This window comes from Dipodomys merriami, unplaced genomic scaffold (genome assembly GCF_024711535.1).
Source record: "Dipodomys merriami isolate MVZ:Mamm:240054 unplaced genomic scaffold, mDipMer1.0.p SCAF_2, whole genome shotgun sequence".
NCBI lineage: Eukaryota > Metazoa > Chordata > Mammalia > Rodentia > Heteromyidae > Dipodomys > Dipodomys merriami.
In genome coordinates this window covers 4,636,641-4,664,164 of record NW_027203381.1, presented here as the reverse complement: position 1 = coordinate 4,664,164, position 27,524 = coordinate 4,636,641, and the positions used below count along the sequence as shown (strand labels likewise).

The following is a 27,524-nucleotide window of genomic DNA, read 5'->3' as shown; positions in this document are numbered from 1 at the left end:
ATTAGCAAAAGAGTAAAGAAACTATAGTACTTTTAATGTTAGGAAGAAAATAGAAATTGTGTCAGAATCAGCCCTTTCCTCTTATATATCTCACAAGATTTCATCTTCTAGTTTCCTGAACACTTGGTCAGGATATATTAAAAGTTATAATTGTATTAAATTCAATAATTCCACTTACTATCAATGAAGTAAACCAAAAAAGAAAAAGAAAAAAGACTTATAAGGGCAAGAATTAGCTGGGCACCAGTGGGTCATGCCTATAAATCTAGCAAGTCAGGAGGTTGAGATCTGAGGGTTACAATTCCAAACCAGCCTAGGCAGGAAGCCCATGAGATACTAATTCCCAATAAACTACCAAACAGCTAAAAGAGGACCTGTGATTCAAGTAGTAGAGCACTAGCCTGCAAAGAAAAAGATCAGGGACCGTGCCCAGGCTCTGTGTTCTCACCCCAGGAAAGGTGAGGGGCTAATATATCCCAAACACTTGTCTAATTCCCAAATATTTTATATCACAGAGCCCTACGAAATAGGTGTTCTACTTCTTATTGTCACAGTGGTAGGAAAAAACACATAAATGGACATCAGTTTCCCCATACACAAAATAAGATTGGCCTCAAGCAGATACTGCTGCAAAACTCACATTTTTGTTACGATTCAGCTCTGTCAGTATCTCTCAATTCACAGATGTGGATCATGGGATAAAATCAGTGTGATGGTATGCCTTGTTTCCAGATTAAACACTAACGAATGTGAGGAAAAAGTTGTATTTTTTTTTACATAAAGAGGCATTAAATTAAGAGAAACAAAATTAGTATCAAGTATGGAGCAAAAATTACCTCAAGGCTTGTGGACAATTTCTTCATGATGTGACAGAGTGGATCGTGGATGGACAGCTGCCTTCGAGCCTACCGAAGGCCCTTTTGCCTTGAGAACAAAAAAAGGGCACATAGTATATTTCATCTCTTTTTCTTTGTTTACCATGAGGATTTTTCACCAATTAAATATGTAATGTCTTTTCTTCAAAACTGTCTCTGTGCTCGCTTGACCCAAAGCTGTATCTATTTTTTCTTTTTTTATTGGTTAAGGTGATGTTCAGAGGGATTACAGTTACATAAGTAAGGTAATTAGTACATTTCTTGTCAAACTTGTTACACCCTCCCTCATTTTCTCCTACTTTCCCTCTCTCCCAGCCCCATCCCCAAGTTGTCTTGTGAATATCACTGCTGCATTGGTATCCCCCTTGTCCTTTGTCTCACAATTCTGTTGTTCCCTTTCTCTTCCCTAGTTCAGATAAATATATATACAGTATCAGGGTACCAAAATCAAATACAGTGACAACAGGGGATATACTATAGGGGACAGAACACACAAAGAAACAAGAAATCACATAGTATATTAAAAACAACAACAACAAACAAAAACTTCTTGTGTCCATGTCTTGGGGTTTATCTCATTTAGCCCCATCTTATATAGCCATATGTACGTAGCTGTTGGAAAGAATCATATGAAGTGAAGTAAGCCAGACCCAAAGAAACATAGGCCCCATGGTTTCCCTAATTTACAATAGTTAGTATACCTCTGGGATAATCTTAGCAGATGAGCAGAGCTGTATCTTGACCCTGGAGGCACAGATGCAGGAGTTCTGCAAGCTGAAGGCTCTCAGATCTAATTGCAGGCATTAGATCTCTTCTCTAGATTTGTCTGGCCCAATGGAACTCTTCAGTCTAGTTGTTTACTAGAGGAATGGTGCAGTTGATTGCCCCTTGGATAGTAGAAATATAAACTGTTCAGACTTACTTTCCATACATATATATATGTATATGATACCTTAAATTGATAGTATTTGAGAAAAACAAAACAAATGCACTGAAATCCTGCGTTCATGATACATTTTCCTTCTTGCCTACTTACAAATTGTTTCCAAACAATAGTTTACAAGTAGAACTAAAAGGCTGTTAGCACATATGCAGTGGGTTCTAATTCTGATGATAGTGATTAGCAAGGTAACAGATGTTTGAATCATATCACCCTTTTTATCTCACCTTTTTATCTCTGATTCAAATACATCATCGTTCCACAGTTGTTAAAAGTAATTAAGTTGCATCTACAGCTTTTACTAAATTATATATCTTACATTGACTGAACAGCAAACAAGAGGACAGTACGCACTCTTTGAACGATTTCTTTTGAGAAATAGCAGTTACTTGGATTATAAATTTTGGACTCTGAAAAATACAATGTAAAATACATTTGCTTCCTAAAATTCTGGAACAGTCCATCTTTATGTGACACTTGTTTGACCTGGGCACTGGTGTCTCAGCTGTGGAACCTGAGCAGTCCAGAAGACTGCTAGTGGAGACTTATGGTTCTCAACCAATCTCAAAGTTCACTAGGTTACATCTCCCAAATCAGCAGGCAAAACAGGAGCTGGTGTGGCTCACATGGCAAAGCACCAGCCTAGCCAGTACAAGGCACTGATCTCAAATGTCAGTACCAAAGTTCCGACACAAACATGGTATCATCGTAAGCAGATTCCTCTGAGATGCTAAGAAGACAGGGGTGCGGGTACATCCTCCACTAACTGTGTTGCCTGGAATCTGAATTTAAAATTATATTTTCGTTCTTCTCAATAAAATCAAAAGCCTCCTTCATCCTGTAAACTCTTTAAAACCCTCAAAATTTATAACAGTACTAGCTCACTCTGGGATCTGTTTAATTATTTTGCCCAGGGGAGGCTGGATAGGTGTATTTTTCTTTTTCCGCATTCCCCCTTTTCAAGTGGAATGAATCTGAAAAACTCACTTCAGGATGGTAGGCTTGCATAGGTGTTACTCTGCCACTCAGTATAATGTTGTCTGAGTTCATTCTGGAAATTAGCCTCCTAATCTGGACCCCAAACTTCATCAGTACTTCAAACAACATGACAAAAATAAGTTACAGACTCAACAATGTGTCTCAGTGGAGGGCAGGAAGATAAGTCTCTGGACATCAAAAAGAGAAGAAAACAAGCAGATGATCCAGAGTGAGCAATTGCCTGATAAGTAAACAAATGGTGTTTTCTAGGCCCAGACACCCTGTCTGTGGAATGCTTTCAGCAGAATGTTTCTGGTTTAGGTTTACCTGTGGTAAACACACCTACAATCTATGGATTTATGAGATAGGTTTCCCAGAGAATGCCAGGAGATAAATTCAAGTCCTACATCAAACATTCCTCTCTGTGTACTAGCCAGCTTTACTTAGAGATCTCATGTACTCAGGTCAGACTATTCAAGTGCAAAGCCTAAAGGAAAATGCTAAGAAGATGTCCCGACATCCCAAACCACGCCCTTCTCTCTATGTTCCTGTTGATTGTTTCTGTCCATGGTAAATGTTATGTTTCCTAATATCACTTTATAATGTGACCCTATTCTTTGACTAATCTACTGATGTGCTCAAGAATGAGCAGGAAATGAGCAAAAGTAATTTCAGCACAGAAATTCTAATTCATTAATGTTCCTCATAAATAAACAAGCTAAATAATAAATACTTTTCAGGAGAAAATAGATATTGTAAATATATGTTTACAAATATCAGCTTGCCACAGGAGTTTAATAAAAAGAGATGAGAAGGGGATTTTTCAGGGCATGCACCTTGATCATTAAATATTTAGAAATAATTGGTATGATAAATATTTTATGTGAAACTCCAGAAATGCATTGAGTATATCCATCAGTATATAGAGAACATAGATAAGTTGAATTACACTTTCACAGACTCACAAAATTACTCTATAAGTTCATAAGTCAGGATTTCATATAAATATGTATACACAAAACTAGAACCATGCTGCTTAAACTGCATTTTTGTAATAAATATTATATGGCAAACCCATTAACTAGAGGGGGTGGGGGGAAGTACTGGAATGAAAACTATGCTCCACCAAATATGGTACTGTTGCATTATAGATTTCTTATACTGAGCAGAAAACCAGTCTCTGCTGAATTTTCTTGTACATAACTCCTGATTCTCTGAAAATCATCAGTTTCCTCATCTGAAAACAAGACTTTTGAGTAGGCTTGCTCTGTCTTTAGAATTAAATGAGATGATCCATAGGAAAAGAATCATCACAGTGCTGTGTTATTTAAAAAAAAAAAATTACAGGTGGGAATAAAAAAATAAAAAACAAAACAAAATAGGAGGCAGCAATGCTCAATAGGAAATGTACTCATTACCTTGCTCATGTAACTGTAACCCCTCTTACAGTATTTTTACAATAAAAAAGTACAAAAAAATTACAGATGGGAACCAGATCCAACTTCAGTAAACCTTGAAGGCCGCATCTGCTCTTGAGGGTGACAAGTGCCTTCTGTGGGATGTTAAGTAGAAATCGGGTTTGCAGATAGCAAGGCACATGTATGCTAACCGTAGGAACACACCGGTGGCCGAGTTTTGAACAAAGGAAGGATCCCTCCCTTTCACTCACCCTGCTTCGCGGTGGAACAGCCAGTGAAGTACATCATTACCAAAGGCCTGTTGAGTGGGAAAAGGCCGTTCAACATTTGGCTCTGCAGATGCCTGAGTTCTTTGAAACAAAAGACTCTGAAGTACAATTAATTGACTGACTTGATCCACTAGTCCATAAAAGGGTCGGATTCTGAACAAGTCAGATGAGGATATGTCTCAGTCACCCTGGCTTTGTGTGTCTTGATTGGCTTTCTGTGTATGTAATCAGCACCCTGAGCCCACTGGTGATTTTTGACATTCATTTATTACATTACCATTAAGAAAATGGGCAGAAAGTGATTTCACAAAAGAAAGAAAAAAAGAAGAGTTAGAAACACCACCACTAGTAATTCTGATGGAACTTTTTCTTAATGTCTAATCAAAAGAAACAGAATTCCTTATCTACTGAGCTGATTGCCATGGCTAAGTCTTGCATATATTTTAGTTTTAATTTCTGTTCCACCCAGATGTGCTAAGCAGCATGTTTCTAAAAATAAATAAATAAATAATAAACTTCCACTGGGAAGGTCAGTTAGAAGAAGTGTTCTTTTCTACCTACCAGATTATTGAGAGATGATGTTATTTGTGGACTACTTAATCCATATTATTCTGTAAAGCTATATCTTGAGAAGTTAACTAGGAAACTTTTGCAGACAATGCCACAACAGATGAAAACCATGGAGTCATTTAATATGAGGTTAGCTTTGCAGATAACAGATGACAAAGGATTAAGCACATCACAATGATGTACTGAAATAAATATTTCTATTTCTTCTTTCACCCTAAAAATGGTGACAGCCTTCACCTAAAATAGCCAGGGATCTATCTGGTCTTGTGTCTTGATTTATGCAAGTCCTGCTGATTCTATCCTGGATCCACTCCATTCTCTTTACTTTAATCTGCCTTCAAATGTTCCATCTTTGTTTCGGGATCCTAACCACCATTTAAAGAAAATCTCCACAGTGCCTGCAGTTGTTCAAGCATGCTCTGAATAGAGATTCTGAAAAATTGGTAACATTGTCTTCCTCTGACTGCTTTATGAACATTATAGTCCTGCCCTACAAGGGTGTTTTAGAATCCCTCTCTTTTTTCTCAACAACAATTTCTGGATTGTTTATAATTTTCACATGGGCACTCAAAACCTTTTCAGACCATCCTATCCCCTGGGGAATCTTGATCTGGCTTCTCTCCCTGTGATTTTACCTTTCTCTAGAATCTCATTTAAATTCATATCTGGCTAATTTTAACTAGGCTCCTTCACATGGTTCATGAACAAGACTTTGTTCCCTGGCATAGTGGACTGAATGCAGTACAACTTTTAAACCCACACCAGGCAAGAGTTTCAAACTTACCCTGGCCTCTTGTTTCATATAAACCCCTTAGTTCTAGTTTTAAAGAATAATTCTCAGGAATGGGAAACAAAGGAGGAGGCAACAATGCTTGATAAGAAATGTACTCATTACCTTGCCCATGTAATTGTAACCCCTCTGTACAGCATTTTCACAATAAAAAATGATAATAATTCTCCACACAAAGATGACCACACTCTATTCCACAAATTTCTAAAATTATATCAAAATTGTATTTTATCCCCTACATAATACTATATTTCACAAACATTTTCATAATACAGAGATCACTATGCAAAACTAGTTATTAAGCTCCATCTATTAAAAAAACTAAAAGCTTCAAGAAACAAAAAAAGAAAAGAAAAGAAAACAATAGAAAAATGAGTAACTGCACTTCCATTGCCTTTCTTCTGGAAACAGATGGAAATGACTCTGAGTATCTGGGTGATGATTTCACCTGCTTTTGTGATTGCTTAGGTGTGTGAGATCAGCAGATGATGACATGACAGCTATCTTTCTTGCACTTAACTGAGACAAGGATGAGCTTGCTCATCCTCGGAGGCTGGGGGAGGGAAGGCACCAGGCCAGGCAGCAGACAGAGGAAGTGTGGGCAGAAGCCTTTATTGTGAGCTGGCAAGCAGAGGAAGCAGAGTTAGGACTGTTGGGTTTGAGTATTCTCAGCCGGCACTGGTGTATAGACACTCTCTTACTTGTCTGTGTGGTGCCTGGCCCTAAAGTGACTACAGCAGCTGCACAGAGCTTGGAGAAGTGAGCAAGCACAGTTAGGGAGGTAGGAGAGGTGTGGGCTCAGGATGCGTGAGTTTGCACTTAGTGAGCACACTTTGAGTAGTTCACACTCGCAGTTGTTTGCTATCTCTAGGCTACCTGGGAAAGGGACAGGAACGCCAGGATCAGCAGAACCCCAGGTGACAGCATCAAAATACACAAAGTTTTAACGATGGCTCATGCTGCAATGTGTCGAAGTGTGCCACTGTAAGAAATCCTTTGGGAATATGTCTTTAATCGGTCCCTTCACCCGTCCATTTGGCACTCTTCTGAAATCAGTAGGAAGTTGCCTTGCATGTCAGTGCAGCAAGGGAATCGCCGCTCCCTACTTTGAGTCCTGCACACACGGAGAGTGGATTTATTTCTTGCATTTGAAGTTCACTGAATGCCACCCTGATTTGGAGAAAATGGAAGGGAAGAGTCAGGGTAAAAGCTCACAGCAGTTGCTTGAAAGCAAAGAGACACAGGAGACAGCCATGCAGCAAGGAGTTTGCATTGAATTGCTTAATCCTCTATTCAGAAAGCAGTAAATTCATAGGTGAGTTGAAAATAATAATAGGGAACGTTTTATGAAGAAAGGAATTATGAGTCAGGTAGAAAATCACAGGGTAGTAAAGTTGTTACAGAAATTGTTTCTCTGCTATTATGAAGAGATGCCTATTTAGCTTAAAAGGAGAAGCACATTGTAAGCGATGCTTATCAGAGAGCAAGCAATCGTTTCCCATTGTGTTAATACCTTTACCTCTTTTAAGTAGAGGAGAGATCCCCTGGGTTATACAAGCCATGAATTCCACCACTAAAATAAACCCCATACTATACACCATGAACTCACTTCCTGTCCATTTTGCTGGTCTTCAGGTTGACCTGATTTCTTGATGGGATAAACCAGGATTAAATCCTAGCAAGCAGAGTTAGAGTAACCATCCTAAAGATAAATCCATGTACTACATTTAGGCAAATAGGAAGATAGTTTCTACTCCCGCTCTAAATAAATGCTATGACCTTGGAAATAAAATACAGTACCTTAGTGTTATCTTTAATATACTATGAACTTAATAATATGAGGGTCTTAGACGCAGAAAAAAGTATAGTAAAATGATTGAAAGCAAAATATACAAACATCTGACAGCTCCAGGTCCTATTCTGTTGAAGATCAGAGCACATTATCCTTAATTCTCACCATTTGTGTAATCTAGCCCTCCTAAGACTTGAACTAACACACACACACACACACACACACACACACACACACACACACACACACACATACATACACATACACACACGTATACATGTACTTTATGATCTCATTTAAATAATTCAGCAAGGTAGTAATTTCTGACTTCCTAAGATGCAGTAGTTTATAAATTTTTACATAATTTATACTAGAAATATATACACTATACTATTAACTACTGAAATACGTTATTATCTACAATTAAATATGACTTATCTACAAAGCAATTGATAACAATATAAATGTATTACACATAATGCTACTACTTTTGTATATACTTTTTGCTTATTTTCTCTTGCCTACATCTTTATACAAGTAATTCCTTCAATAGTCAACCTAACTTGTGGTCCAAAAATTCTCTAACAGATTTATGCTGCCTTTGAAATTCCAAATGTGGGATATTACTTCTAGTACAGCACTTATTGCCTTAGTAATTTTATAGTTATAATCCTAATCCACACACACATACATATATGCTGGGATTCATGATTTTAAGTATGATGATATTTTTAAATTACTTCAAATAATTGTCTCAATTCATATTACATTTCAGCAGGACTTAAGTACCAGTCTGTGTTTTGCTGCTCTGATTTGCCATGATCTTCTTTATCTACTAAACCATTCTGTCAATAGTTCTGAATCGATGTGCAACATTTGCACAAGTAAGTTTCTGGGGAAGGTGAAAGCAAATTACCACAGGAGGAAAAAAACATGTATTTCAGGCTTCAAAATTGTTTTCAAGAAAAAGTCTTTAGCATGAACTTATTTTTTTAATAACCAGAACACAGCAAGATGAGACTGAGGGAAACTGCAGGAATAAACAATGGTGAATAATGAGGAGTCCCCGAGAATAGCAGCCGTGGAGTGATCAGAGGCAGCCTCGGAAAGAAACATGTCTGCAGTTTGTAGAGGGAGATAAAAGGCAAGATTGAGAATTCTGTCAAAGAATTGGAAATGAAAATTTCAGAATAAATAAGTGCAATGTTCTAGGTTCTTTGATACTATCTGAAACATGATGATGTGTAATAAAAAGTTGTCATTTTGGTAGCATTGATATCACCATCATCACCATCATCATCACCATCATCACCATCATCATCACCATCATCACCATCATCATCACCATCATCACCATCATCACCATCATCATCATCACCATCATCACCATCATCATCATCATCATCATCATCATCACCATCATCACCATCATCATCATCACCATCATCACCATCATCATCACCATCATCATCATCATCATCATCACCATCATCACCATCATCACCATCATCATCATCATCATCATCACCATCATCATCATCATCATCACCATCATCATCATCATCACCATCATCATCATCATCATCACCATCATCACCATCATCATCATCATCATCATCATCACCATCATCACCATCATCACCATCATCACCATCATCACCATCATCACCATCATCATCACCATCATCACCATCATCACCATCATCATCATCATCATCATCATCATCATCATCATCACCATCATCACCATCATCATCATCATCATCATCATCATCATCATTTACCAAGTCTCCAAGTAGGCCAGGTTCAGCAGGGCAGTTCTTGATCACTGTTCTTTTGAATGATTGCAATCAGACAGTGATAAGACCTGGACTCATCTCAAAAACCTCCTGACTCACATATCTGGAGCTTGATGTTCAATGTCGTCCAAAGCTCATCTGCACAGCCTTCCTGGCCTGTGCTTCTTCGAAGTATTTGACTGGATTTTCAAGCAAACATCCAAGAGAGGAGAGTTGGAAGGGAGCTGATTTTGATGACCTGGAATTGGAAGTCCTACAGAGTCATTATCCTGAGACTAGTCACTAGAAGAGCATTTTACTTGAGAAATCAATATGCAACAGAAATGGGGTAAGACCTAACCTTTTGATTCTGGTACTGACAAAATACACAGGTCTCTGCGATAAAAAAAAAAGTGCTAATCAAAAGTGTGAGCTAATAAGATGTGTATAATTTCAGAGTAATATACCTAAAGAGATAATTTTTTATTATTTTATTTTATTTTTTTATTGTGACATGGGCAAGGTAATGAGTACATTTCTTATCAAGCATTGTAGCCTCCTCCTTTGTTTCCCCTTCCCATCCCTTCCCATCCTTCCCCCGTCCCCCCCACCTCATCCTTCCTGCCCCCCCTCACTAAAGCTGTAATGAAGGAAAAGATCAAAGGAAATGTCCAAATTTAAGACTTTCTACAACAAAACATAATCAAGATTGTGTAATGTTGACAAAGGAATGCAAAGTCAATCAATGGAATAGAAGAGGTGGATCCACAGAAAAGATCCCCCTAAAAAGCTGGGATCTAGTAACTCATGAATGTCAGCCTAGCTATGAAGGTGGCAGAGACATTTCAAACCTTGCTTGGGCATGAAAGTCCAACAGACTCTATCTCCAATAAAGCAGCAAAACATAAGATTGTATATATGCCTCAAATGATAGAGCCCCAACCATGAGCAAGAAAGCTGAATTCTTAGTTCAAGCTGACACACACACACACACACACACACACACACACACACACACACATGCACACACACACACACACACACACACACACACACACACACACACACACAAAACGTCAACAATTATTTGCCATAGTAACAAATGTAATACAATAAACAAAATGTGCTTTTCAACAAATGGTAAACAACCAGATCTCCACCTGCAAAACAAATGAACCTGAGTATGGACCATAAAACCTTCACCAAAAAATTCAGAGTAAATCACAGAAATAAATATAAAACTCAAAAAACTTTCAAGTATAAAATATAAGGGGAAAATCTAGATTGCCTCTGATATGATGAGGTTTTAGATATTACACAAATAACACTGTCCATAAAGAAACTCGTATTCTGGGCTTCACTGAAATGAACAACTTCTGTTATGTGAAAGGCTATATCAAGACTGAGGAGAAAATTTAGACAAGGAGAAAGTATTTGCAAATATCGATTGTCTCTGACAAGTGCCTGACTCCTAAATATACAGAAAACTATTAAAACTCAGCAAGAAGATAATCCCACTAAAAATAGGTCAAATGATAGAATAGACACCATACCAAGGAAGGTACACAGGTGGCAAATAAATATATCAAAAGAAGACTCATATGTCCTCAGGGAAATGCAAAATAAACATATGTCTTCAGACAAATGCAAAACAAAACACTGAGATACTACTACTGTCCACAGGAATAGAACAAAGGTTAGCTTTGCCTTTCTTTAATTGTTTTATTTAAACTTTATTTTCTTTAGTAAACCAAAAACATATACATTCTACACCTTGCCTTCTCCAGCCCACAAGAAAGATGAACACAGCTTCACACATCTGTGGTACGACATAAAGGACAGATGAGCAAGTATTATCACAGATATGCTTCTCTGAAAGATTCTTTCGTCAGCAAGCCTATGAATTCCTAATACCTACCTGGCACCCAAAAATGACTCCATAATTACTTGAAGATGATTGCGGCCTAAATCAACTCTTGACTTGACGTGTGAGAACATGTATGATGGGACTGGAGACTGAACTCAGGACATCATGCTTGTGTGCACTTCCAACACGGTCCTAGATTATTTTTTTTACATATTTCTTCTTCCAATAGCAGACTTAATGAACTATTCCACAGAAGTCGGCTGGAACTCTAAAAAAAACGCTCGTAAGGTTTTCAATAAAAATATGTCTATGACAATATAAATTATGAAAATAGGAAAAATAATGTGTTGGCTGTCTGAGAGAAAATTCCATTTCTCCCCTTAACCACATTTTGCTGTTGCATGCAGGAGACCTTCAGGTGTATTCTCGAACTGCAATAAGCATTTTCATCTCCATGTCCTGACATAGCCATCCATCAAAATATGCTAATTATATTAGTTTTTGCCTAAGCTGTATCCCTTGGAAGGATTTTTTAAAATGCAGTAGAAGCATTATTATGAATTTACTTAAAGTATGCGTTTCATACATTTATTGATGAGCAGGTAAAATAAAGAAAACAAGGAATTATTTTTCTTGTATCAAAAGACAACCTTACATATATATATATATATATATGTACACACATATATATATGTATATATGTATTACTTATAAAGCCACACAGTGCTCTTTTGAAACAGAATGAAACAGACTCCACAAATAGAACCAAGCTGAAGGATCATTGAAAGTACCCATATTCTCTCTAGTGTGAGCTGTGAATGTATTCCATAAAACCTGAGTCTAGGCTTTCAACGAGGATTACTGTCTGAGAGAAGTTTTAGGCAGCAAAAGGCCCATGTAAAGCAGTATATGATGGTAACCAGGAAACTGAAACCTTTATCCAAATATCAGATATATGATATTTATGTATGATATATATATGATATGTATATGATATTTCCAAACTCTCCTGAGTGGAGCTCTGGATTTGACTCCATAAGATGGAATCAAGTGACATGTTTTGGTCACACATCTCACTGATATTCAGTGCTCAGGGAGAGATGCTGAGTTTCTGTGAACCTTTGGTTCCTATTTATAACACAGAGGACATTACCAGTGGGGTATGATTCATGCCCTGAATGAGCTCCTCATCCAACCAGCAACCTGTTAATGCGGCAGGTGTCAGTATTGAAGAGAACACTACCGTGTCGTTTCACCTTCTCTTTTCATGAGGCCCTCGGGGGATGTTCATGAGAAAGACAGTGATTCTGGCCTCTCCTGGGAATGCCCAGACTTCTGAAACGGCGCTCACACACTGAGCAATGGCCTCGGTGGCTTTGGTTCAACCAGCGTGAAGTGTCTGATTCACCAGGCACTCCATGCTAAAGAGATGCCCTTGAACTTTTCAGGCCAGTCTATGTGGCAGGTGTGTAGGAAATCTGTAAGGAGGTAAACCTGTGTGTGTGTGGGGGGGGGGGGTCTTCATGGTGCTTGTGGCTCAGGGGAGGTTGATGTTTATTTGAGTAAGACTCACCAGCATATTCTGTTTGATTTTGCCTTCCTCTCCCCAGCACAAGGCTCTGTGGTCTTATTTCCATCTAGATACATTAGGTGAAGAGCTTGCTGTGCCACATCCACACTATGTCCCAATTCTACCGACTCTTTTTTTAAGACTATAATTTAGTATTGAAATACCATATTCCCCCATTAATATGCATAAGTAGTGTATGTCAATATATATATGCATTTATATATGTGTGTATATATATAGATGTATATATATGTGTGTGTATGTGTGTATATGTGTGTGTGTGTATATATATATATATACACACACACACACACATATACACACACACACACAAAGACTACATCCAACAGAACAAAGTGCCTGATTTTCCACATGGCCCATTTTAGCTACTCAAAATTGTCAACACTCACAGCCTGCAGGTGTTTGGAAGCTGTCTGCTGTAAGTCACCCCCTGTCCAGTCCCCTGTCTGCAAGCTCTGGTCTCTTGGCCCATGTGCTCTAGCTACTGCAGGATGGAGCCGACGCTCTCCTGGAGCGCAGCTGTGCTGCCACAGGGCAGATGCGCTTCCCTCACTGTAACAACTTGAAATAGCTTTGGGTTTCTTTTAACTTGTGAATCATGATTCAGTGGGTTGTCTGTTGCCAGGTAACAGGTCACCCTAAAATGCCAGCTTCAGCCTCACTCACTGGTGTTCAGGAGTCTACAGCTGACCTGAGCAGTGGGGCTGGATCTGGCCAGGCTCCACTGATGCGTCCTTAGCTTGACTGGGGACCCGTGGCTGGCTGAGCGGGACCGTGACTGTGGTGGGGCTTGTCTCCCATCAGCCGCTGGCCACCTGGGCTTTCCTTATCCCTATGCCAGGATTCCAAAGCAGCCCAAGTGACAAATACTTTGTAAAGTTGCTAATGATGACTCCTTTCCTGTTTTCCCATTGGCCAAAACAAACCACAGGCCAGCACAGAGACAAAGAACAAGGAGAATTTCCCCCTCTGAGGAGAGGTGCTGCAAAAGCCTGAATCCGGGAGGGGAAGTAATTCAGGACCTTTGCTGCATTCCTGAGTAAAGTTATTGTGGATAAAGGATGAGCTTCGAAGCACTTTATTTATGCATGCCAGCTACTGATGCTATTCTTAACATCATCCTTATTACGGCTCACCACATAATCATAAATACAGATCGTATTTATCCTTACTTTATAAATAAAAATAGATTATGTTTCAACCCAGAAGGAATTCAATGAATATTTCATGTAAGGACTGTTTAAAGAGGCGTGGGCACGATTAGCGAACAATCTCCAGATGGATAAGACGAGCAACAGGAAGAAACTTTTACTCCAAAACTTCTTCTCAGTGGAAGACATAAAGACATCATGAACCCAGAACCCAGAGAAAATGGGGATTCTTCTAGGGAGAAACATTGTCAAAAACACAGTGTGGAGCAGGAAGTTCAGGTAAAGGGAATCCTTCCCATGTTTCTGTCCAAGTTTCCTTGTAGCCAATCAGAAGGGAAGAATCTAGAAGACAGCATTTTATAAGCATAGTACTAGAGAAATAAGCCTTGAAGGGCAGGTATCAAAGTACAGGTGGAGAGCAAACTATACATTCAAGGTCGCAAAAGTCATTATCAGCAAATCCTGAGTAGAAACTTGGTATGGAAGCTGAGACTGCAACTCTTTCATAACTACAGAATTTGAATTATAAACCAATAGATCATTTTCTTCGGGATATATTTGTGTTAATAATAAGGTACTTCATATATGAGAAGTTAAATTCAATCACGTTTGCTGATTAAAAATGTTGACTACAAATAGTAATACCAAAATTCAAAATGATAGCACCAAAGAAGAAAATAATATGCTTACTAGTACAACTGGCACAAAATGAACCCTGTAATCCCATAGTAAAAATTAAACAAATATTCACTGCAAGAAGTCTTACTCTTCATGCCAAAGAGGGGAAAAATGACATCTTTTAAAGAGATCCCCAGAGAAAAAATTACATAAAGCCACCCCCATCCAAAGTGAGAAATTAAGCTTTTCCCAATTATTCCAGGCCTGATCAGCTATAAGTATTTTTCGTGTTGCGTTTCTATTAAATATGTAGGAAGCTGGCACCGGAATGGGGCTGGGCTGTTTTGCCTGCAATTCTAAGTGTGTTGCGTGCATGGTCGGCTGCACCACTTGTAATGAAACTTGCCATCGGGGGAAGATAGCTCAGCCCCTGAGAACAAAAATGAATTTCCAAAAAGGCCACATTGGTTTAGTTTACACCATCACCCCCTTCCGCTGCAGGAGACACGGGCTGAAAACAATGACCTTCCCGTGAATAGCAAAGTGTTCTCGTTCCTGTCTCCAAGGCCCCTGTGTCTGAGCAGAGGAAGGTTGGAGAGCTGCGTGGAGAGCTGCGGCTTCACCCGGGGAAGCAGTCGCTCACAGACGCGTTCTCTGGCGGGCGTGAGGGTTAGTTTGATGGAGCACTGGGTGAGGAAAACCTGGCCCGTCAGAGGTATTTTGGTCACAGTCTGAGAATGAGAATCACCAACTCCAAATGTAGAAAATGGTGTCACAGTGTCGGGGAATGCAAGGCTGATGATATTAAAAGCACAGCCAGAAAATATTGCTAAGGAGGAAGTTTCAACTCTCCAGACAGAGCACAGCAGCCCTGAAGGCATGTAAGGTTCCAAGGTCAGTGTACCTCAAGATGCTGTGTGCCTTCTAACGGCAGCGTTCTTAACCTTGCCAGTTAGTTTACGGCTCATTTGTGTGATTTGCCTCCTAACCCTAATCTCAAAACCTTCATCACTCCTTTGTCATAATTTTAATAGAAAATAAGATAACATAGTATATTTGCTTTCCAATTCTCTCTTGCTTTCTGTCTTGCTGATTCCTTCTCCCTTCCAACTTGTAGGATATCTGAATAAAAACCAGCCAGAGAAACAACCACTGGGAATTGAAATGTAGAATCAATCCTGTGATGGAAAAGCACAATATGAAATAGTATGTGATGAAAAATGCTCATGCCTTTAGAATCCTAGACACCAGAATCATACAGAACTTTTCATAATTAAGATTCTCCAATTCATCCTTATTTCCAATGAGAAAAATGAAGTCCAGTAGATATCCCTTGGCAGCAGACTGTATTTTGTTATGGAGAAGATAGCATCTGCAGTGAACATCTCACGAATCCTTAGCAGCTAACAAAATGGAAGGGACATCATTCAGTAGGATTGCTTTGATCCGTGCTGGGTATTTACAATATGTAGCCAATGGCATTGACCATTAAGGAAAATAAGATAAAAATGTGTACTGCTTCAATTCCCATTAAGTCTCAAGGGTAAAAAAGTAAATTTCTCTCAACTGCTTTTCTTTGGCATTTTTATTCCCTTCTTCAGTACAGTTGGTACTGGGTTGAAAATAAGAGAAATGATTCCAAGAAATCCCACCTCCTTTCTGATGGCACCGTGCTGTATCACACGCCAGGACGCTGTCACCACAGGAGACAAAGCAGCCACTGCTCTGCTTCCTTCCCACTCTCGCTTAATCACTGAAAAGTGGGTCCACGAGGGAATCCCACTGTTACATTAGCGACCTAAGACACTGCAATCCACTCTTGCAAAAATTATTTGAAAAGAACATGAAGTTGGAGCTGGGCACTGGTGACTCACCCCTGTAAACCTAGCTACACAGGAGGCTGAGATCTGCAGATCACGGTTCAAAGTCAGCCCAAGTAGGAAAGCCTGTGAGACTCTTATCTCTAAATAACCACCAGAAAACTGGAAATGGAGCTGTGGCTCAAGTGGTAGAGCACTAGCTGTGAGCAAAAAAACACAAGGACATTGCCCAGGCCCTGAGTTCAAGCCCGATAACTGACATAATTTTAAATTGGTATCAACAGCTGCTTCCATCTTTCTTCTGACCATCCGGGACCCTACTGTCTCCATCCCCCCTACTGGCTGGCAAAATCAAAGTTGTTGTGCCTCTCACTTCTACGTCCTTCAATTACCCTCTCCAGAAAATCAAATTCTATTTCTATTCATCTTTCTCAGTTACAGAAGTGATTCACCCACAAGCTCCCAATTCACTGGAAGGTGTTTAATATTAGAAGATATTTCTGGAAGCATGAGAGAAATTTATTTGAGTCCAGTCATGGAGACTGAGAGAACTGGAGGTGGTGGTGGTGTGGAAGAAAATATTGGAATAGTTGCCAGAAATTCAAGCATTCACGGCTCCTTACCACTCTCCACGTGTCACCACACAGCCACCCCGGGGCCGGACAAGCCACTCTGCAAGGGGTCGCTGTTCATTGAATGTGAACAAGCTAACAAGAAATCGGTGCCACGAGAAGGGGATGGGAGGCCCTTTGTTCTCTCCTGTGTTTGGTGGAACAGCAGCGTATCCCTGTCTTGCTCTAAAAGCACTAGATCAAACATGTTCAGGAGAATGGCTTGGCAAACATTCTTAAAATGCAGATTCCAAGGTTAGGGACCTAGCTTAACGGTAGTGCATCTGTCTATACAGTGTGTACAAGACATGGGGTTCCAACACCGTCAGCGATGACTGAAAGACAGAAAGATGATAGATGGACGTGCAGATGATAGATTAGTAGATAGACAGGTTGATAGGTAGATAGATAAGAGAAAGATGATGGATGAGAGGTCAGTCCTCATGCTCAGAAATCTTAGAGACTCTAATTCTGTGAAACAAAGCCTGCCTGCCGTGACATGCAGTGGAGAGCTAAGAATTCCACACGAGCGCGTTCACCGTCGCCGCGTTGCCTTTGCCAGCTCCTCACAACTGAACATCTCACAAGGGTTACTGCAACTTTGTCTTTTAGCCTAAGTCACTCAAAGGGAAGAGCTGATTGTCTCACAGCCGCAGCTTGGGATAGCATGCGGTCAGGACAGCCGCCAGGGTGTGGACCCTGGGCCCTGAGGGGGACATGGCTTTAAAAGTAATTCTTGCCTTTTACATTTGGCTCTATCACCGGACTGCATTCAACCTGCACCCCTTCCTTGTGGCTTTCTCCTTGTTTGGTTAGTTGGTTGGTTTTGTGGGTGAGGATTTATCACTTTAGGGGGAAAGTGGGGAGGGGGTATAAAAATCAATCAAAGCATTTAAGAGAAAGAAGAGTCCAAGGCAGGGCAGGAAACGTGGCCAGCACTCAGTCCGCCATCCCCCGAGCAGAGGGCTTGACACGGGGCTGGGCACAGGGCAGGGAGTTTGACTCCTGGCCGGATGCTCAGCTGACTGGATACACAGTGGGATGTGCCTTTTCTCCACTGGCCGGTAGAGACTAGAGGCATGCGTCCTGGGGACCTGATTGCATAGAAGAGGAACTGGGACAGGGAGAGGAAGCTGCTGTAAACTTTCTTTCCCAAGTCCTGTCTGGGGCCTCTGTCCAGTCCATAAGGAAAACGCTGCACCAGTGTCTCAGCGTGAGTGAATGTGACATCCCTTAGTGACAGGAGATTAAGCTTCAAAATCAAGCTGCCTGGGTTCAGATTACAGGTGGGCTCCTGGACCTTGAATGCCCTTGGCAAATGCTCAAACCTCCTTAGGACCTTTTCTTTTTTTATTCATGGGCAACAGGATCCAGTAGACAGCCTCGTGGTGGTCTCTGAGGTTGCTCACAGACTTGCTTGTGCAAGTCCATACTGCATAAAGGCTGCTGCCATGATTAAGTTCATGGATGAAGTTATTTCAATAGATTTCAGAACACAACTCTCTGCAAAGCTGGGCCTATTGAAAGTCAGACCACAGGTCTGCACCTCCTTGAAAAGAGAATAAATAGAAATCTTAAACAATATAGCAATATGTGTACATAGAATGCATATGAGAGCAAGAAAGTGAGAGAAAAAGAGGTGTGTGTGAGAGAAAGGGTTTGAGCAGTAGATCATTTTATGTTTGATGGTAATGCATAAACACTGCATCATTCCAGCACTCCTGTGAGTGTTCCGTGAACCTTGCTCTAAAATTGAGTGTGCTAATTTAATTGTAACCAATTAAATTCAATTAAACCCATCACATTCTTTCACTTAATTTGATCATTAATATGAAGTGGGCTCTGTGAAATGCATCCCTTCCTTCTTTCCTTTTCCCTCTCTTCACTTCATACCCCAAAATGATACCATCGCAGACTTTTTGGCATTCTTCCAGAAAAGAAACAAAGAAACACACCTATCCTTGCTTCCCCAACATGCTTGTCTACAATGGCAGGTAAACTGTTACAGGTGGCACAATGTTCAAAGTATGTATACACTGTGGGATACACAGAGCTACTAATCAGCGTACATGTCACTTGTAGTTATCAATGTTTTGGGTGAGAACAATCACTATCCACTCTTAGATTTTTTTTCCCCCTGGTGCTGGAGATAGAAGAACCCAAGGCCTGTCACATTCTAGGTAAGTGCTGTGCTACTGAGCTACATCTGTAGCCCTACTTGCCATTTTTCAGAAATACAGTGTACCATTGTTCACTCCAAGAAGCATGCTGTACTGATTCCTGTACCACTCTCCCACACATGCATGTTTCACACAAACATCAGTGTATTATTCAGGCCATTTGCTTCTTGTCCTTTCATCTGGCACTGTATTCCAGTAGTAACAGTAATTAAAGTGTAGTTTTCCATTACTAATAATATTACAAGTGATCTGTGATTTGTATACACTAATTCATTTGATGCTCAAACAACTATGAAAAAAGGACTCAAGTTATTGCTATTATAACTATTTTAAACATGAAAACGTATCATTATTGCCAAGTGTCAAATAGTTTTCTTGATTTAAATTCGTCTATGGTAGCTTATGATTGTCTTCTTTCTTTTTTAACTAATTTCACAGGAATATTTATCCACCCATTATCTTATCATATTAGATTTGAATTCTAGCTTAAAATCTTCCTGAGTTTGTATAGGAATTCTTAAAGATTTTCCATTTCTTTCTTTTTTTTCTGTTCTTAAATCCTATAATTTAAGCTACTATTTTTGTATGTTTTTTATTGTAAAAATGCTGTACAGAGGGGTTACAGTTACATGAGCAAGGTAATGAGTACATTTCCTATTGAGCATTGTTGTCGGTTGTGGGGCCTGAATTCTGGGCCTGGCGCTGTCCCTCGGCGTTTCTGCTCAAGGGTAGCAACCTACCACTTGAACTACAGAGCCACTTCTGGCTTTTTCCTGTTTATGTGGTACTCAGGAGTCGAACCCAGGTCCTCATGCATGCAAAGTAAGCACTCTACCACTGAGACAACTTCCCAGCCCTTTTCCATTTCTTTTTATAAATATATGCTTTCTCTAGAACATAGGGGAGATGGAGGTATGAATTCAAATTTTGTTACTGTTTTTACAAATGGCAAGGAAGAGCCTAGCTCTCTCGCTCACTGACCTGAAATTCTAGTGATCACATTTTTAACTGTCAAATGAATTGGGTCTGTTTCTGTATATTGTAGAGTTAGGAATCGTAATGTCTATTAGTATATGCATTTTCTGTTTCTAGCAGAGATCAAAATCTGACTCTTGAGCACTCTTAGAATCTCACCAATATCTCCATGGCTCCTGCACAGCTTAAAATGCTAGCTAGCATTGTTCAGTGGCAATGAAAATTAAACCCTTAACACAATAAATGTGCTAATTGGCTTAAAGCATTCTGAAGAAAAGCTGTGCTCTTAAGAGTTTCATCACTTTCTATAATTAAGCATTAAATTTTAAATCCCGAAGAGAAACACTGTTGAATTTCCAGGAGCATGTTTCTGCTACTCCACTGCTGAGGGTTTAAATTTTCTATGTGCACAGAGGAGAAATATTTGATATGCACACAATGTCACAAAAAATTACAATGAGAAAAATTCACATAGCTTTAATGATGGACAAATTGCTACAAGTCTACTAATTCATGGGTAACAAAGTTTTATCTACAGACATGGAGAAATATTTTAATGTATGTCTTCTTTTTTAAAAAAAAAAAAGCAAAGCAGTGTCCATAAGTTTCCCATATATTTATGTTTCACATATATTTGCAAGAAAGACTGGCACTTCAAAGTTATTACTCTTCACAGAGCCGAATTGAGACAGGAAAAGGCTTGTAGGGTCCAATCATTACACGGCAGGCACTTTCCAGTAACATGTGTCTGGGACTTGATAGTGTAGGGTTGTTTCCTATGAAGACCTTGAGGCATAGAGAATAGCACCTGGTGCTGGGGTTTCCACAATGACGGTGTCCACATACTCTCTGGCTGCGGTGTACATTGAAGACATAGCAAGAGCAAGACCCATAGCATGGCCACTTCCAGTGAGTCTGGAAGTCACTGGAGACATGAGATAAAGACAGGCATTCTCGGTCAACCCCTAGAGAAACGGAACCTGAAAATCTGCCATCTAGAGAAAAGATAAGGCTTTCCCGTTGTGTGGAAATACATTAACAGCTTACCAGGTGCTCAGACTGAGGCGTGCCCCAGACCACCCTCAGACTTCATGATTCTCTGGAAAAGACCCACAGGGCACACACCAAACACTTGACACTCAGGTTGTGGTTGACTGTGGGATCCACAAGGGGGAAGACTGGGAGATGTGGCCCTGGGCTTCCAGGGCCCTGGCACAGGTGCTGGCTGAAAGCACTGAGTACTCCCTCACACAGGAAGTGCTGTCAACCGGAGTCGCCCACACCTGCCTGGGTGGGGCCCAGGCGTTACTGCAGGCCTGCCACACCCCTGTCGCCATAAAAGCAGCTGTTCACCCAGGTCACGTGGTTGGGATCAGTGTCTCAGACATAGAGAAGTAGCAAAATACTCCCAAGGCTCGGCGGTTATCGCCCAGATGCCAGTCACGGGCCTATTCTGAAAATAGGACTTTCTATGATTTGAGGAACCCAAGCCTTGACCTTTATCCTTTTCTGTCTCCTCTCACATTTGAGATACCTTTGCTCCACTTATAGGTTGAACTTGGCCTTCCTGAATGAAGTTGTCTAATACCAGCTTCCATCTCGTGTCCCACCCTGATACTCATGCTCACGCTGAGCTGCGTGCTCACCGCTCAGTGCTCTTCCTTTCCCACTACTTGAAAACATGCTCAGAGAACACGAGTCATTTATATGTGCTCCCTTTCTTGTCCTCAACCCTCTCGTTCATGTTACCCACTGGAAAAATATGTGAACAATTCATCTGACAAGCCATGACCTGCTGGCTCTGATTTCCGCTGGTTTCTTGACTCCTGTAATGGTTGTAACTTCTCTTCTATCACAATGTCCAAACAAAGCAAGCCTTGGAGACAAACTGGCTCCATTCCTATTTACCTCTTAGAATTTTGATAAATCCCCAGGCCATTCCAGAGCAGAAAGGAAATCTTCACCATTAGAATGGCCAGTTTAGGTTACGTAAGTGAGAATGTTAATTAAGGAGATAATATTCTCAGTAGCCTTAAACTGTCCTCATTTATTTTCACGAAAATATATACAGTCTTTGACTGGAAGGTGGAGAGTTGGGATTGTTGAATGTCACAAGCACCCTGTGACACTTTGCGAGTTGTTAGAAGGGTTTCTTCACGCTTCTTTCTCTTTTCAGTACCATTTCTTCTTTTCTAACCTTCACTTTCTTATCCGTCCTTGAAAAGCTGCACAAACATGGCCTCTACATTGTCCTCAACCACATGGCAGGCAGCATGCACACTGTGTGTGCCGGCCACCTGCAGATGCTGTTAAGATGCAGATTCTGATCTCTGGGTCTGAACAGGCGGGAGACGCAGGTGCAGTGCTGGTCCTTGAACACTACGTTGAGAAACATGACACATGCCACACTCCTTACTCCATCTCCCTTCTGACCGCATCCTCTAACGCTTGTTTGGTGCCACAAAACTATTTCCATAGGTGAAGAGGCCCCCATTTCTGTTCCTGCTCAGCCCACATAAAACACATTTTAAGCAACAGTCAAGGAAACAACTGCTCATTCCAACAAGAGTGGCAAAAGCCCTGAGCATGAGACAGGCGTAAAGGGGAGTTCTGACCTCGAACTCTTATGATGAACAAATGCTAATCTGCTTCACGTTTTCTTTGCTAGGGATGCTGGCATGTTTTAAAGCCTCATTCCTTGAACAAAGGATAACATTTACAGTAGTTATTACAGAACGTGGGCAAATTGCTCCTGTAAACACCCCCACCGGGCAGAGTTAAGTCTTGGGTAGTGGACAGGCATTAGAAGTTTACATCTCAGTGACTGAGTATGAAATAACAATTTGTGTCTTCATTATCTCATTTCCCAAGGCCAATGAGAATGGTTTTCAGAAGACAATGACCAAAATTCCTCTTCACACAGTGCACACTCAGGACCTATCTGTGGTTTTGTTGCTGTTGTTGGATTTCTGGTTCCCCTGAATCAACAAAGATAGCTCATTTGTTTCACTTAGTGAAAACTTCATTTTTCCCCCAGACTTTCCATTTCACGCTGGGTGACTTTTATTAAGATCGCTTCCACAGAAGCTGAGTGTGGCTCCACGGGGCCCTCAGAGATCATGGCCTGAGCCTCGGTGATGTGAGGCCTCTCGAGACAGTTCCTTTTACTGAAACCCCCTCAGAAAACCAGAGAGAAAAGTCCAAAATCGTGTTGGTGTTTGAATAGTTGGGCCTCATGCATATTTAGATCTTACACCCTGTAAATCTTTCGACAGTATCACCAGAAACCAACAACACAGCTGTTTCATAAACATCTAAAATCCGAGTACAATATCACACTGATGCTGAGTGTCTCCACAGGCCCCCGGTTATTCGTACAAACTAGGCTCTGGTATTAAGTAACTTATTTTTCATCTTAGAGTTAGTCTTTGTTCATGAAATGGACCTGCACTACTACTGTCTGACAACTTGTCAGTGAGAATTTTTTTTCTGATAGCATTTGTTTTTAAAAGGTAACTATACACAGTGGCATTGATCAAGATGCATTGTACTGATAAACTGAATTGAAACCCATTGCTACAACTACTTAAACATAACATAATATATATATATATATATATCAAAAGAGGTACATATAACTACATAATAGAAAAGGAATTTGGATTCTCAATTTTCTTCTTGTGTTTCCTTAAGAACACTTTCAAAGTTATTATGTTACCAGAAATTACATACAAATATCTACACAGGAGTCTTTCTATATCATAACAGCATAATAGCAGATAAAAATAAAATCAGTCCAGCCCTTTCTTAATGGGAGATCCAAACTTTCCTTGTGATTCGTTCCAAACTTTATACTGAAAATAGTAATAGCTAAAAATTTTGAACACTCCATATGATCTAAGCAGCAGTGCCGTATTTTGGGGACCAACCTCTTTAACTTTCAGGAAGACTTTATGGAATGGCCACATGATTCCCAATTTAGACATGCGGAAAGGAGATCTGCAAAGCTACAAACTTGTCTGTGTCTGTGCATCCGAAATTGTTAGAAACAGCATTCTATTCAAGCAGCCTCAAGGCTTAAGAGGTTCTCATTTACATCATGTAGTTACTACACCAAAACCTATGTAAGACTTGTTTAGTTAAGTAAAAGATATAAAGTATATTTGCGCATTCTCAAATGTAAAAGATATGAAATTTAAAAAAAGAAACTATGTAGTGTTCATTCCTTATACAGAATGAGCATAAAATTCCTGAATTTTCATAAGTCTTTTTAAATTTTAAGAGATGCTAGTGAATAAGGGATACAATACAATCATTATATCTCAAGCATGAAAAGCCTTCAAGAAAACAACTATTGGCTTTTATTCCCTTCAGGGCCAGGCGAGCGCTGCAGTGACCTAAATCAATTTCTGTGTGCCTTTTACACCGTGGTAAATGCTCTGTATTTTAAAAATCAATTGCATTGAGATCATGCTCCTTAACTCCCTCCTCATGGAGCACTCTGTGGTGTGATGCTTGGTTGGTTTGGTCAAGGATGAGTCTATCTCATTAGCTCCCATGAAATGAGGAAAGGAGAACTCCAGGACAAGGGCATCTTTTACATGAACTGTTTCATGCTTGAACCCATGAAGACCCATCTCTTTCCCTGTCTCTGTTCTCACAGAATGTGTGACACAGGAGAAGGACTATTCACTTTTCAAACAAGGGAAGGAGAAATGATCTATCAGAAGGTGCATTCTGCGACACTGGCCATAGCTGAGCAACATGAGAGATTAATGCTAGAGATGGAGCAGAAAGCCCGGGTAAGGCTCCTTCCTTGATAACCTAACAGCTTGCAAATGAATGTCCCTGGGTCTGATGTATGGCATGTTTATGTGGGCCCATTCATGTAGCACATGGGTGTGTGCCTGCCCTGACACCAGAGGCTGGTCTCGTTTACCTAACCTGTGTGGTGTAGCCTCTTGTCTCTCCTATATCTAATTCAATCTATCACAGAAGCTTTTTGACTGTGACCTAAAAGACCTGCACTCCAAGTGTTACCATGTGTGACTGGATGCTATGGTTATCCAAAGAGGGGTATAGAGCCTAGTAGCAACAGTTCTGCAATGCACATATCTATAGAGACACAAAGACACTGCATATAGATAGATACAGTTGCTTCCAAGATTCCAGGGTGGGGCCAAAATAAATAACTAGGAAAATGAAGGTACCACCCAGAAAGATTTTGCTTGTCACTAGACATTCTGACATTTGTGCTTTTTCTACTTGCATTTCAGATCCAATAATAAAATGTTTCCAGAACAAGCTTATTCTGTTTGCCAACAAAATGGTTTGCCTCATATCTTGCTGTACAACTGTACGATAATTTCAAGGTCATTAAGAAATAACTTAGTAGAGGAGCTGTAGTGGTAAAGTTCACAGCCAGCTGAAAACAAATCATAATCTATAATGTGTTTGAAAAGCAAACAACAGGGTAGTTGTTGACTGTCGCCTTGAGAGATGACTGTTGCTTCTTTCTAGAGGAGTAAGGTGCATCTGATGTCATCTGAGGTGACAGGAAGTGTTGGGAAGGATCTTATTTTTCTTTGGGCTCCATTAGCAGCAGGTTGAAATTCTACAAAACCACTGTATATATAAAAGCAAATTCTCTCTTCTAAGATAACACAGTAGTTTAGCCAGTGATATTAAGTTATTCATAATGTATTTCTAATTTTCCCTAATACTACAATGTATACTTTTATCTCTACACTTAAGATTTGGTTATATCACTTTCTCCTAACACGTGTGGGAGAGGATGAGGGAAAAATCCATCTGACACAGGCATCTGGAATGGTGGAGTAGCTAGAGCATCATTATTAATATGTGACGTTGGGAATGATTAGAGTCTTCAATAGGGGGCCTGTAAAGCAACCTTCTAGAAATGCTTGAGTTACATTTAAACTCTTTGTAACAATTATCTAATTAACATGACATTTTTCTACTGATTTAAATCAAGGGGGGAAATACAGGAATCACATTTCAAGTGATTTGAGAGCACTTGCCCATTCATTTCAGTCATAATTGGCTGATACTTATTCTCAACCCAAATGAACAATTGTGATATTACTTTCTGTTAAGAAGTTAAAGTTTGTTTTTTTTTATAGTTGTTTGAAGTAGTCTATTTCTCCCAAGTCAAATTACTTACATTCTAGTTTCATGAAGGAAATGCCAAGAACTCCTTCAGGCTGTGACTGTCCATCATAACAGAGATCCTCAGGTTTGGACCCTGGACCCATTTTCTAAGACCACCACTCACTGCTGTGTAACCCTGCACAGTTATTTGGCCTCTGTGCGTCTCAACACTGTGTTTCTAGCCCAGTGATATGGTAGTTTTACTTACTTGGTTGTTTATAGAGATTTTCATGCATTAGTCATTAGAAAGAATTAAGAATGGTCTTCATGTAATTTTTCATTCTTATATTAGTGATATAGAGCAAAGGAGTGATTTATGAGACATGAAACATTCATGAAAATGCTAAATTGTTAATCCTTTGCCCCCCGAACCACATTACAAGACAAAGCTTACTTCACATTATCCACCTTAGTTCTGGCTGTGTGTTCATTATAGCGTGAGCCACTGAGAAACACAACTGGGAAACAAGTGGAGCAATTGCTGTTGAGGGCATAGAAACATCTGGTCTACCCACCCAGGTCTCAGGCATTCTAAACCGAGGGTCTGCAGGCTGCATGTGGGGCCAAAAGTCAAAGGTGGAAGGGGAAATACAGCAGATCTACTCTACCACAAAATGAACGAACAAACGAACAGTAACCTTTCTAGAAATACAAAAATCAGAGACTCCATCACTTGGTGTTTACATATAAATATAAAATTAAATCAAGTGTAAAATTAAATTTGCTTTAATCTCAAAAACTACTTCACCAACGAGGCTTCTCTCTGGAAGTTAACCCTAGTTACTATTACTTCCTAGCTAGTCCATCACTTCAATAAGCTGAAAAGGGAAAAACAGGAAGTGAGCAAGGAAGGAAATGACTCCTTTGTTAGATAAAAAGGTTTGTAAGTATCCAGAGCAGTTATTTTATAGCCTCTCATTTCTTGAGATAGCAAAGACTTTTCCTGACTTCAGGTTACTACGAGTGACACAGTACCAATCATGCAAATCTTGATAAACAGCAGTAAAAGCTTAGAGTGAGTTTGTTCATGTTGCCCTGGCAAAGATACCTGACTGGCTTCTTGGAAAGTCACATCACTGGAAGCCCCTGAGTCAGTCTCTGCAGAGAGGAAATTGTAGAGCAGGGGGCCT

At 40.0% G+C, this 27,524-nt stretch overlaps 1 protein-coding gene across 1 annotated transcript in view; it reads left to right on the top strand.

Annotated features, from left to right (window-relative positions):
* Positions 1-27,524, top strand: part of Dok6 (docking protein 6) — a 275,916-nt gene that overhangs the window by 198,435 nt on the left and 49,957 nt on the right. Inside the window, exon 6 of the mRNA XM_070028977.1 lies at positions 24,887-25,025. Within this exon, the coding sequence (XP_069885078.1) occupies positions 24,887-25,025 (139 nt within the window). The remainder of the gene's footprint in view (positions 1-24,886; positions 25,026-27,524) is intronic.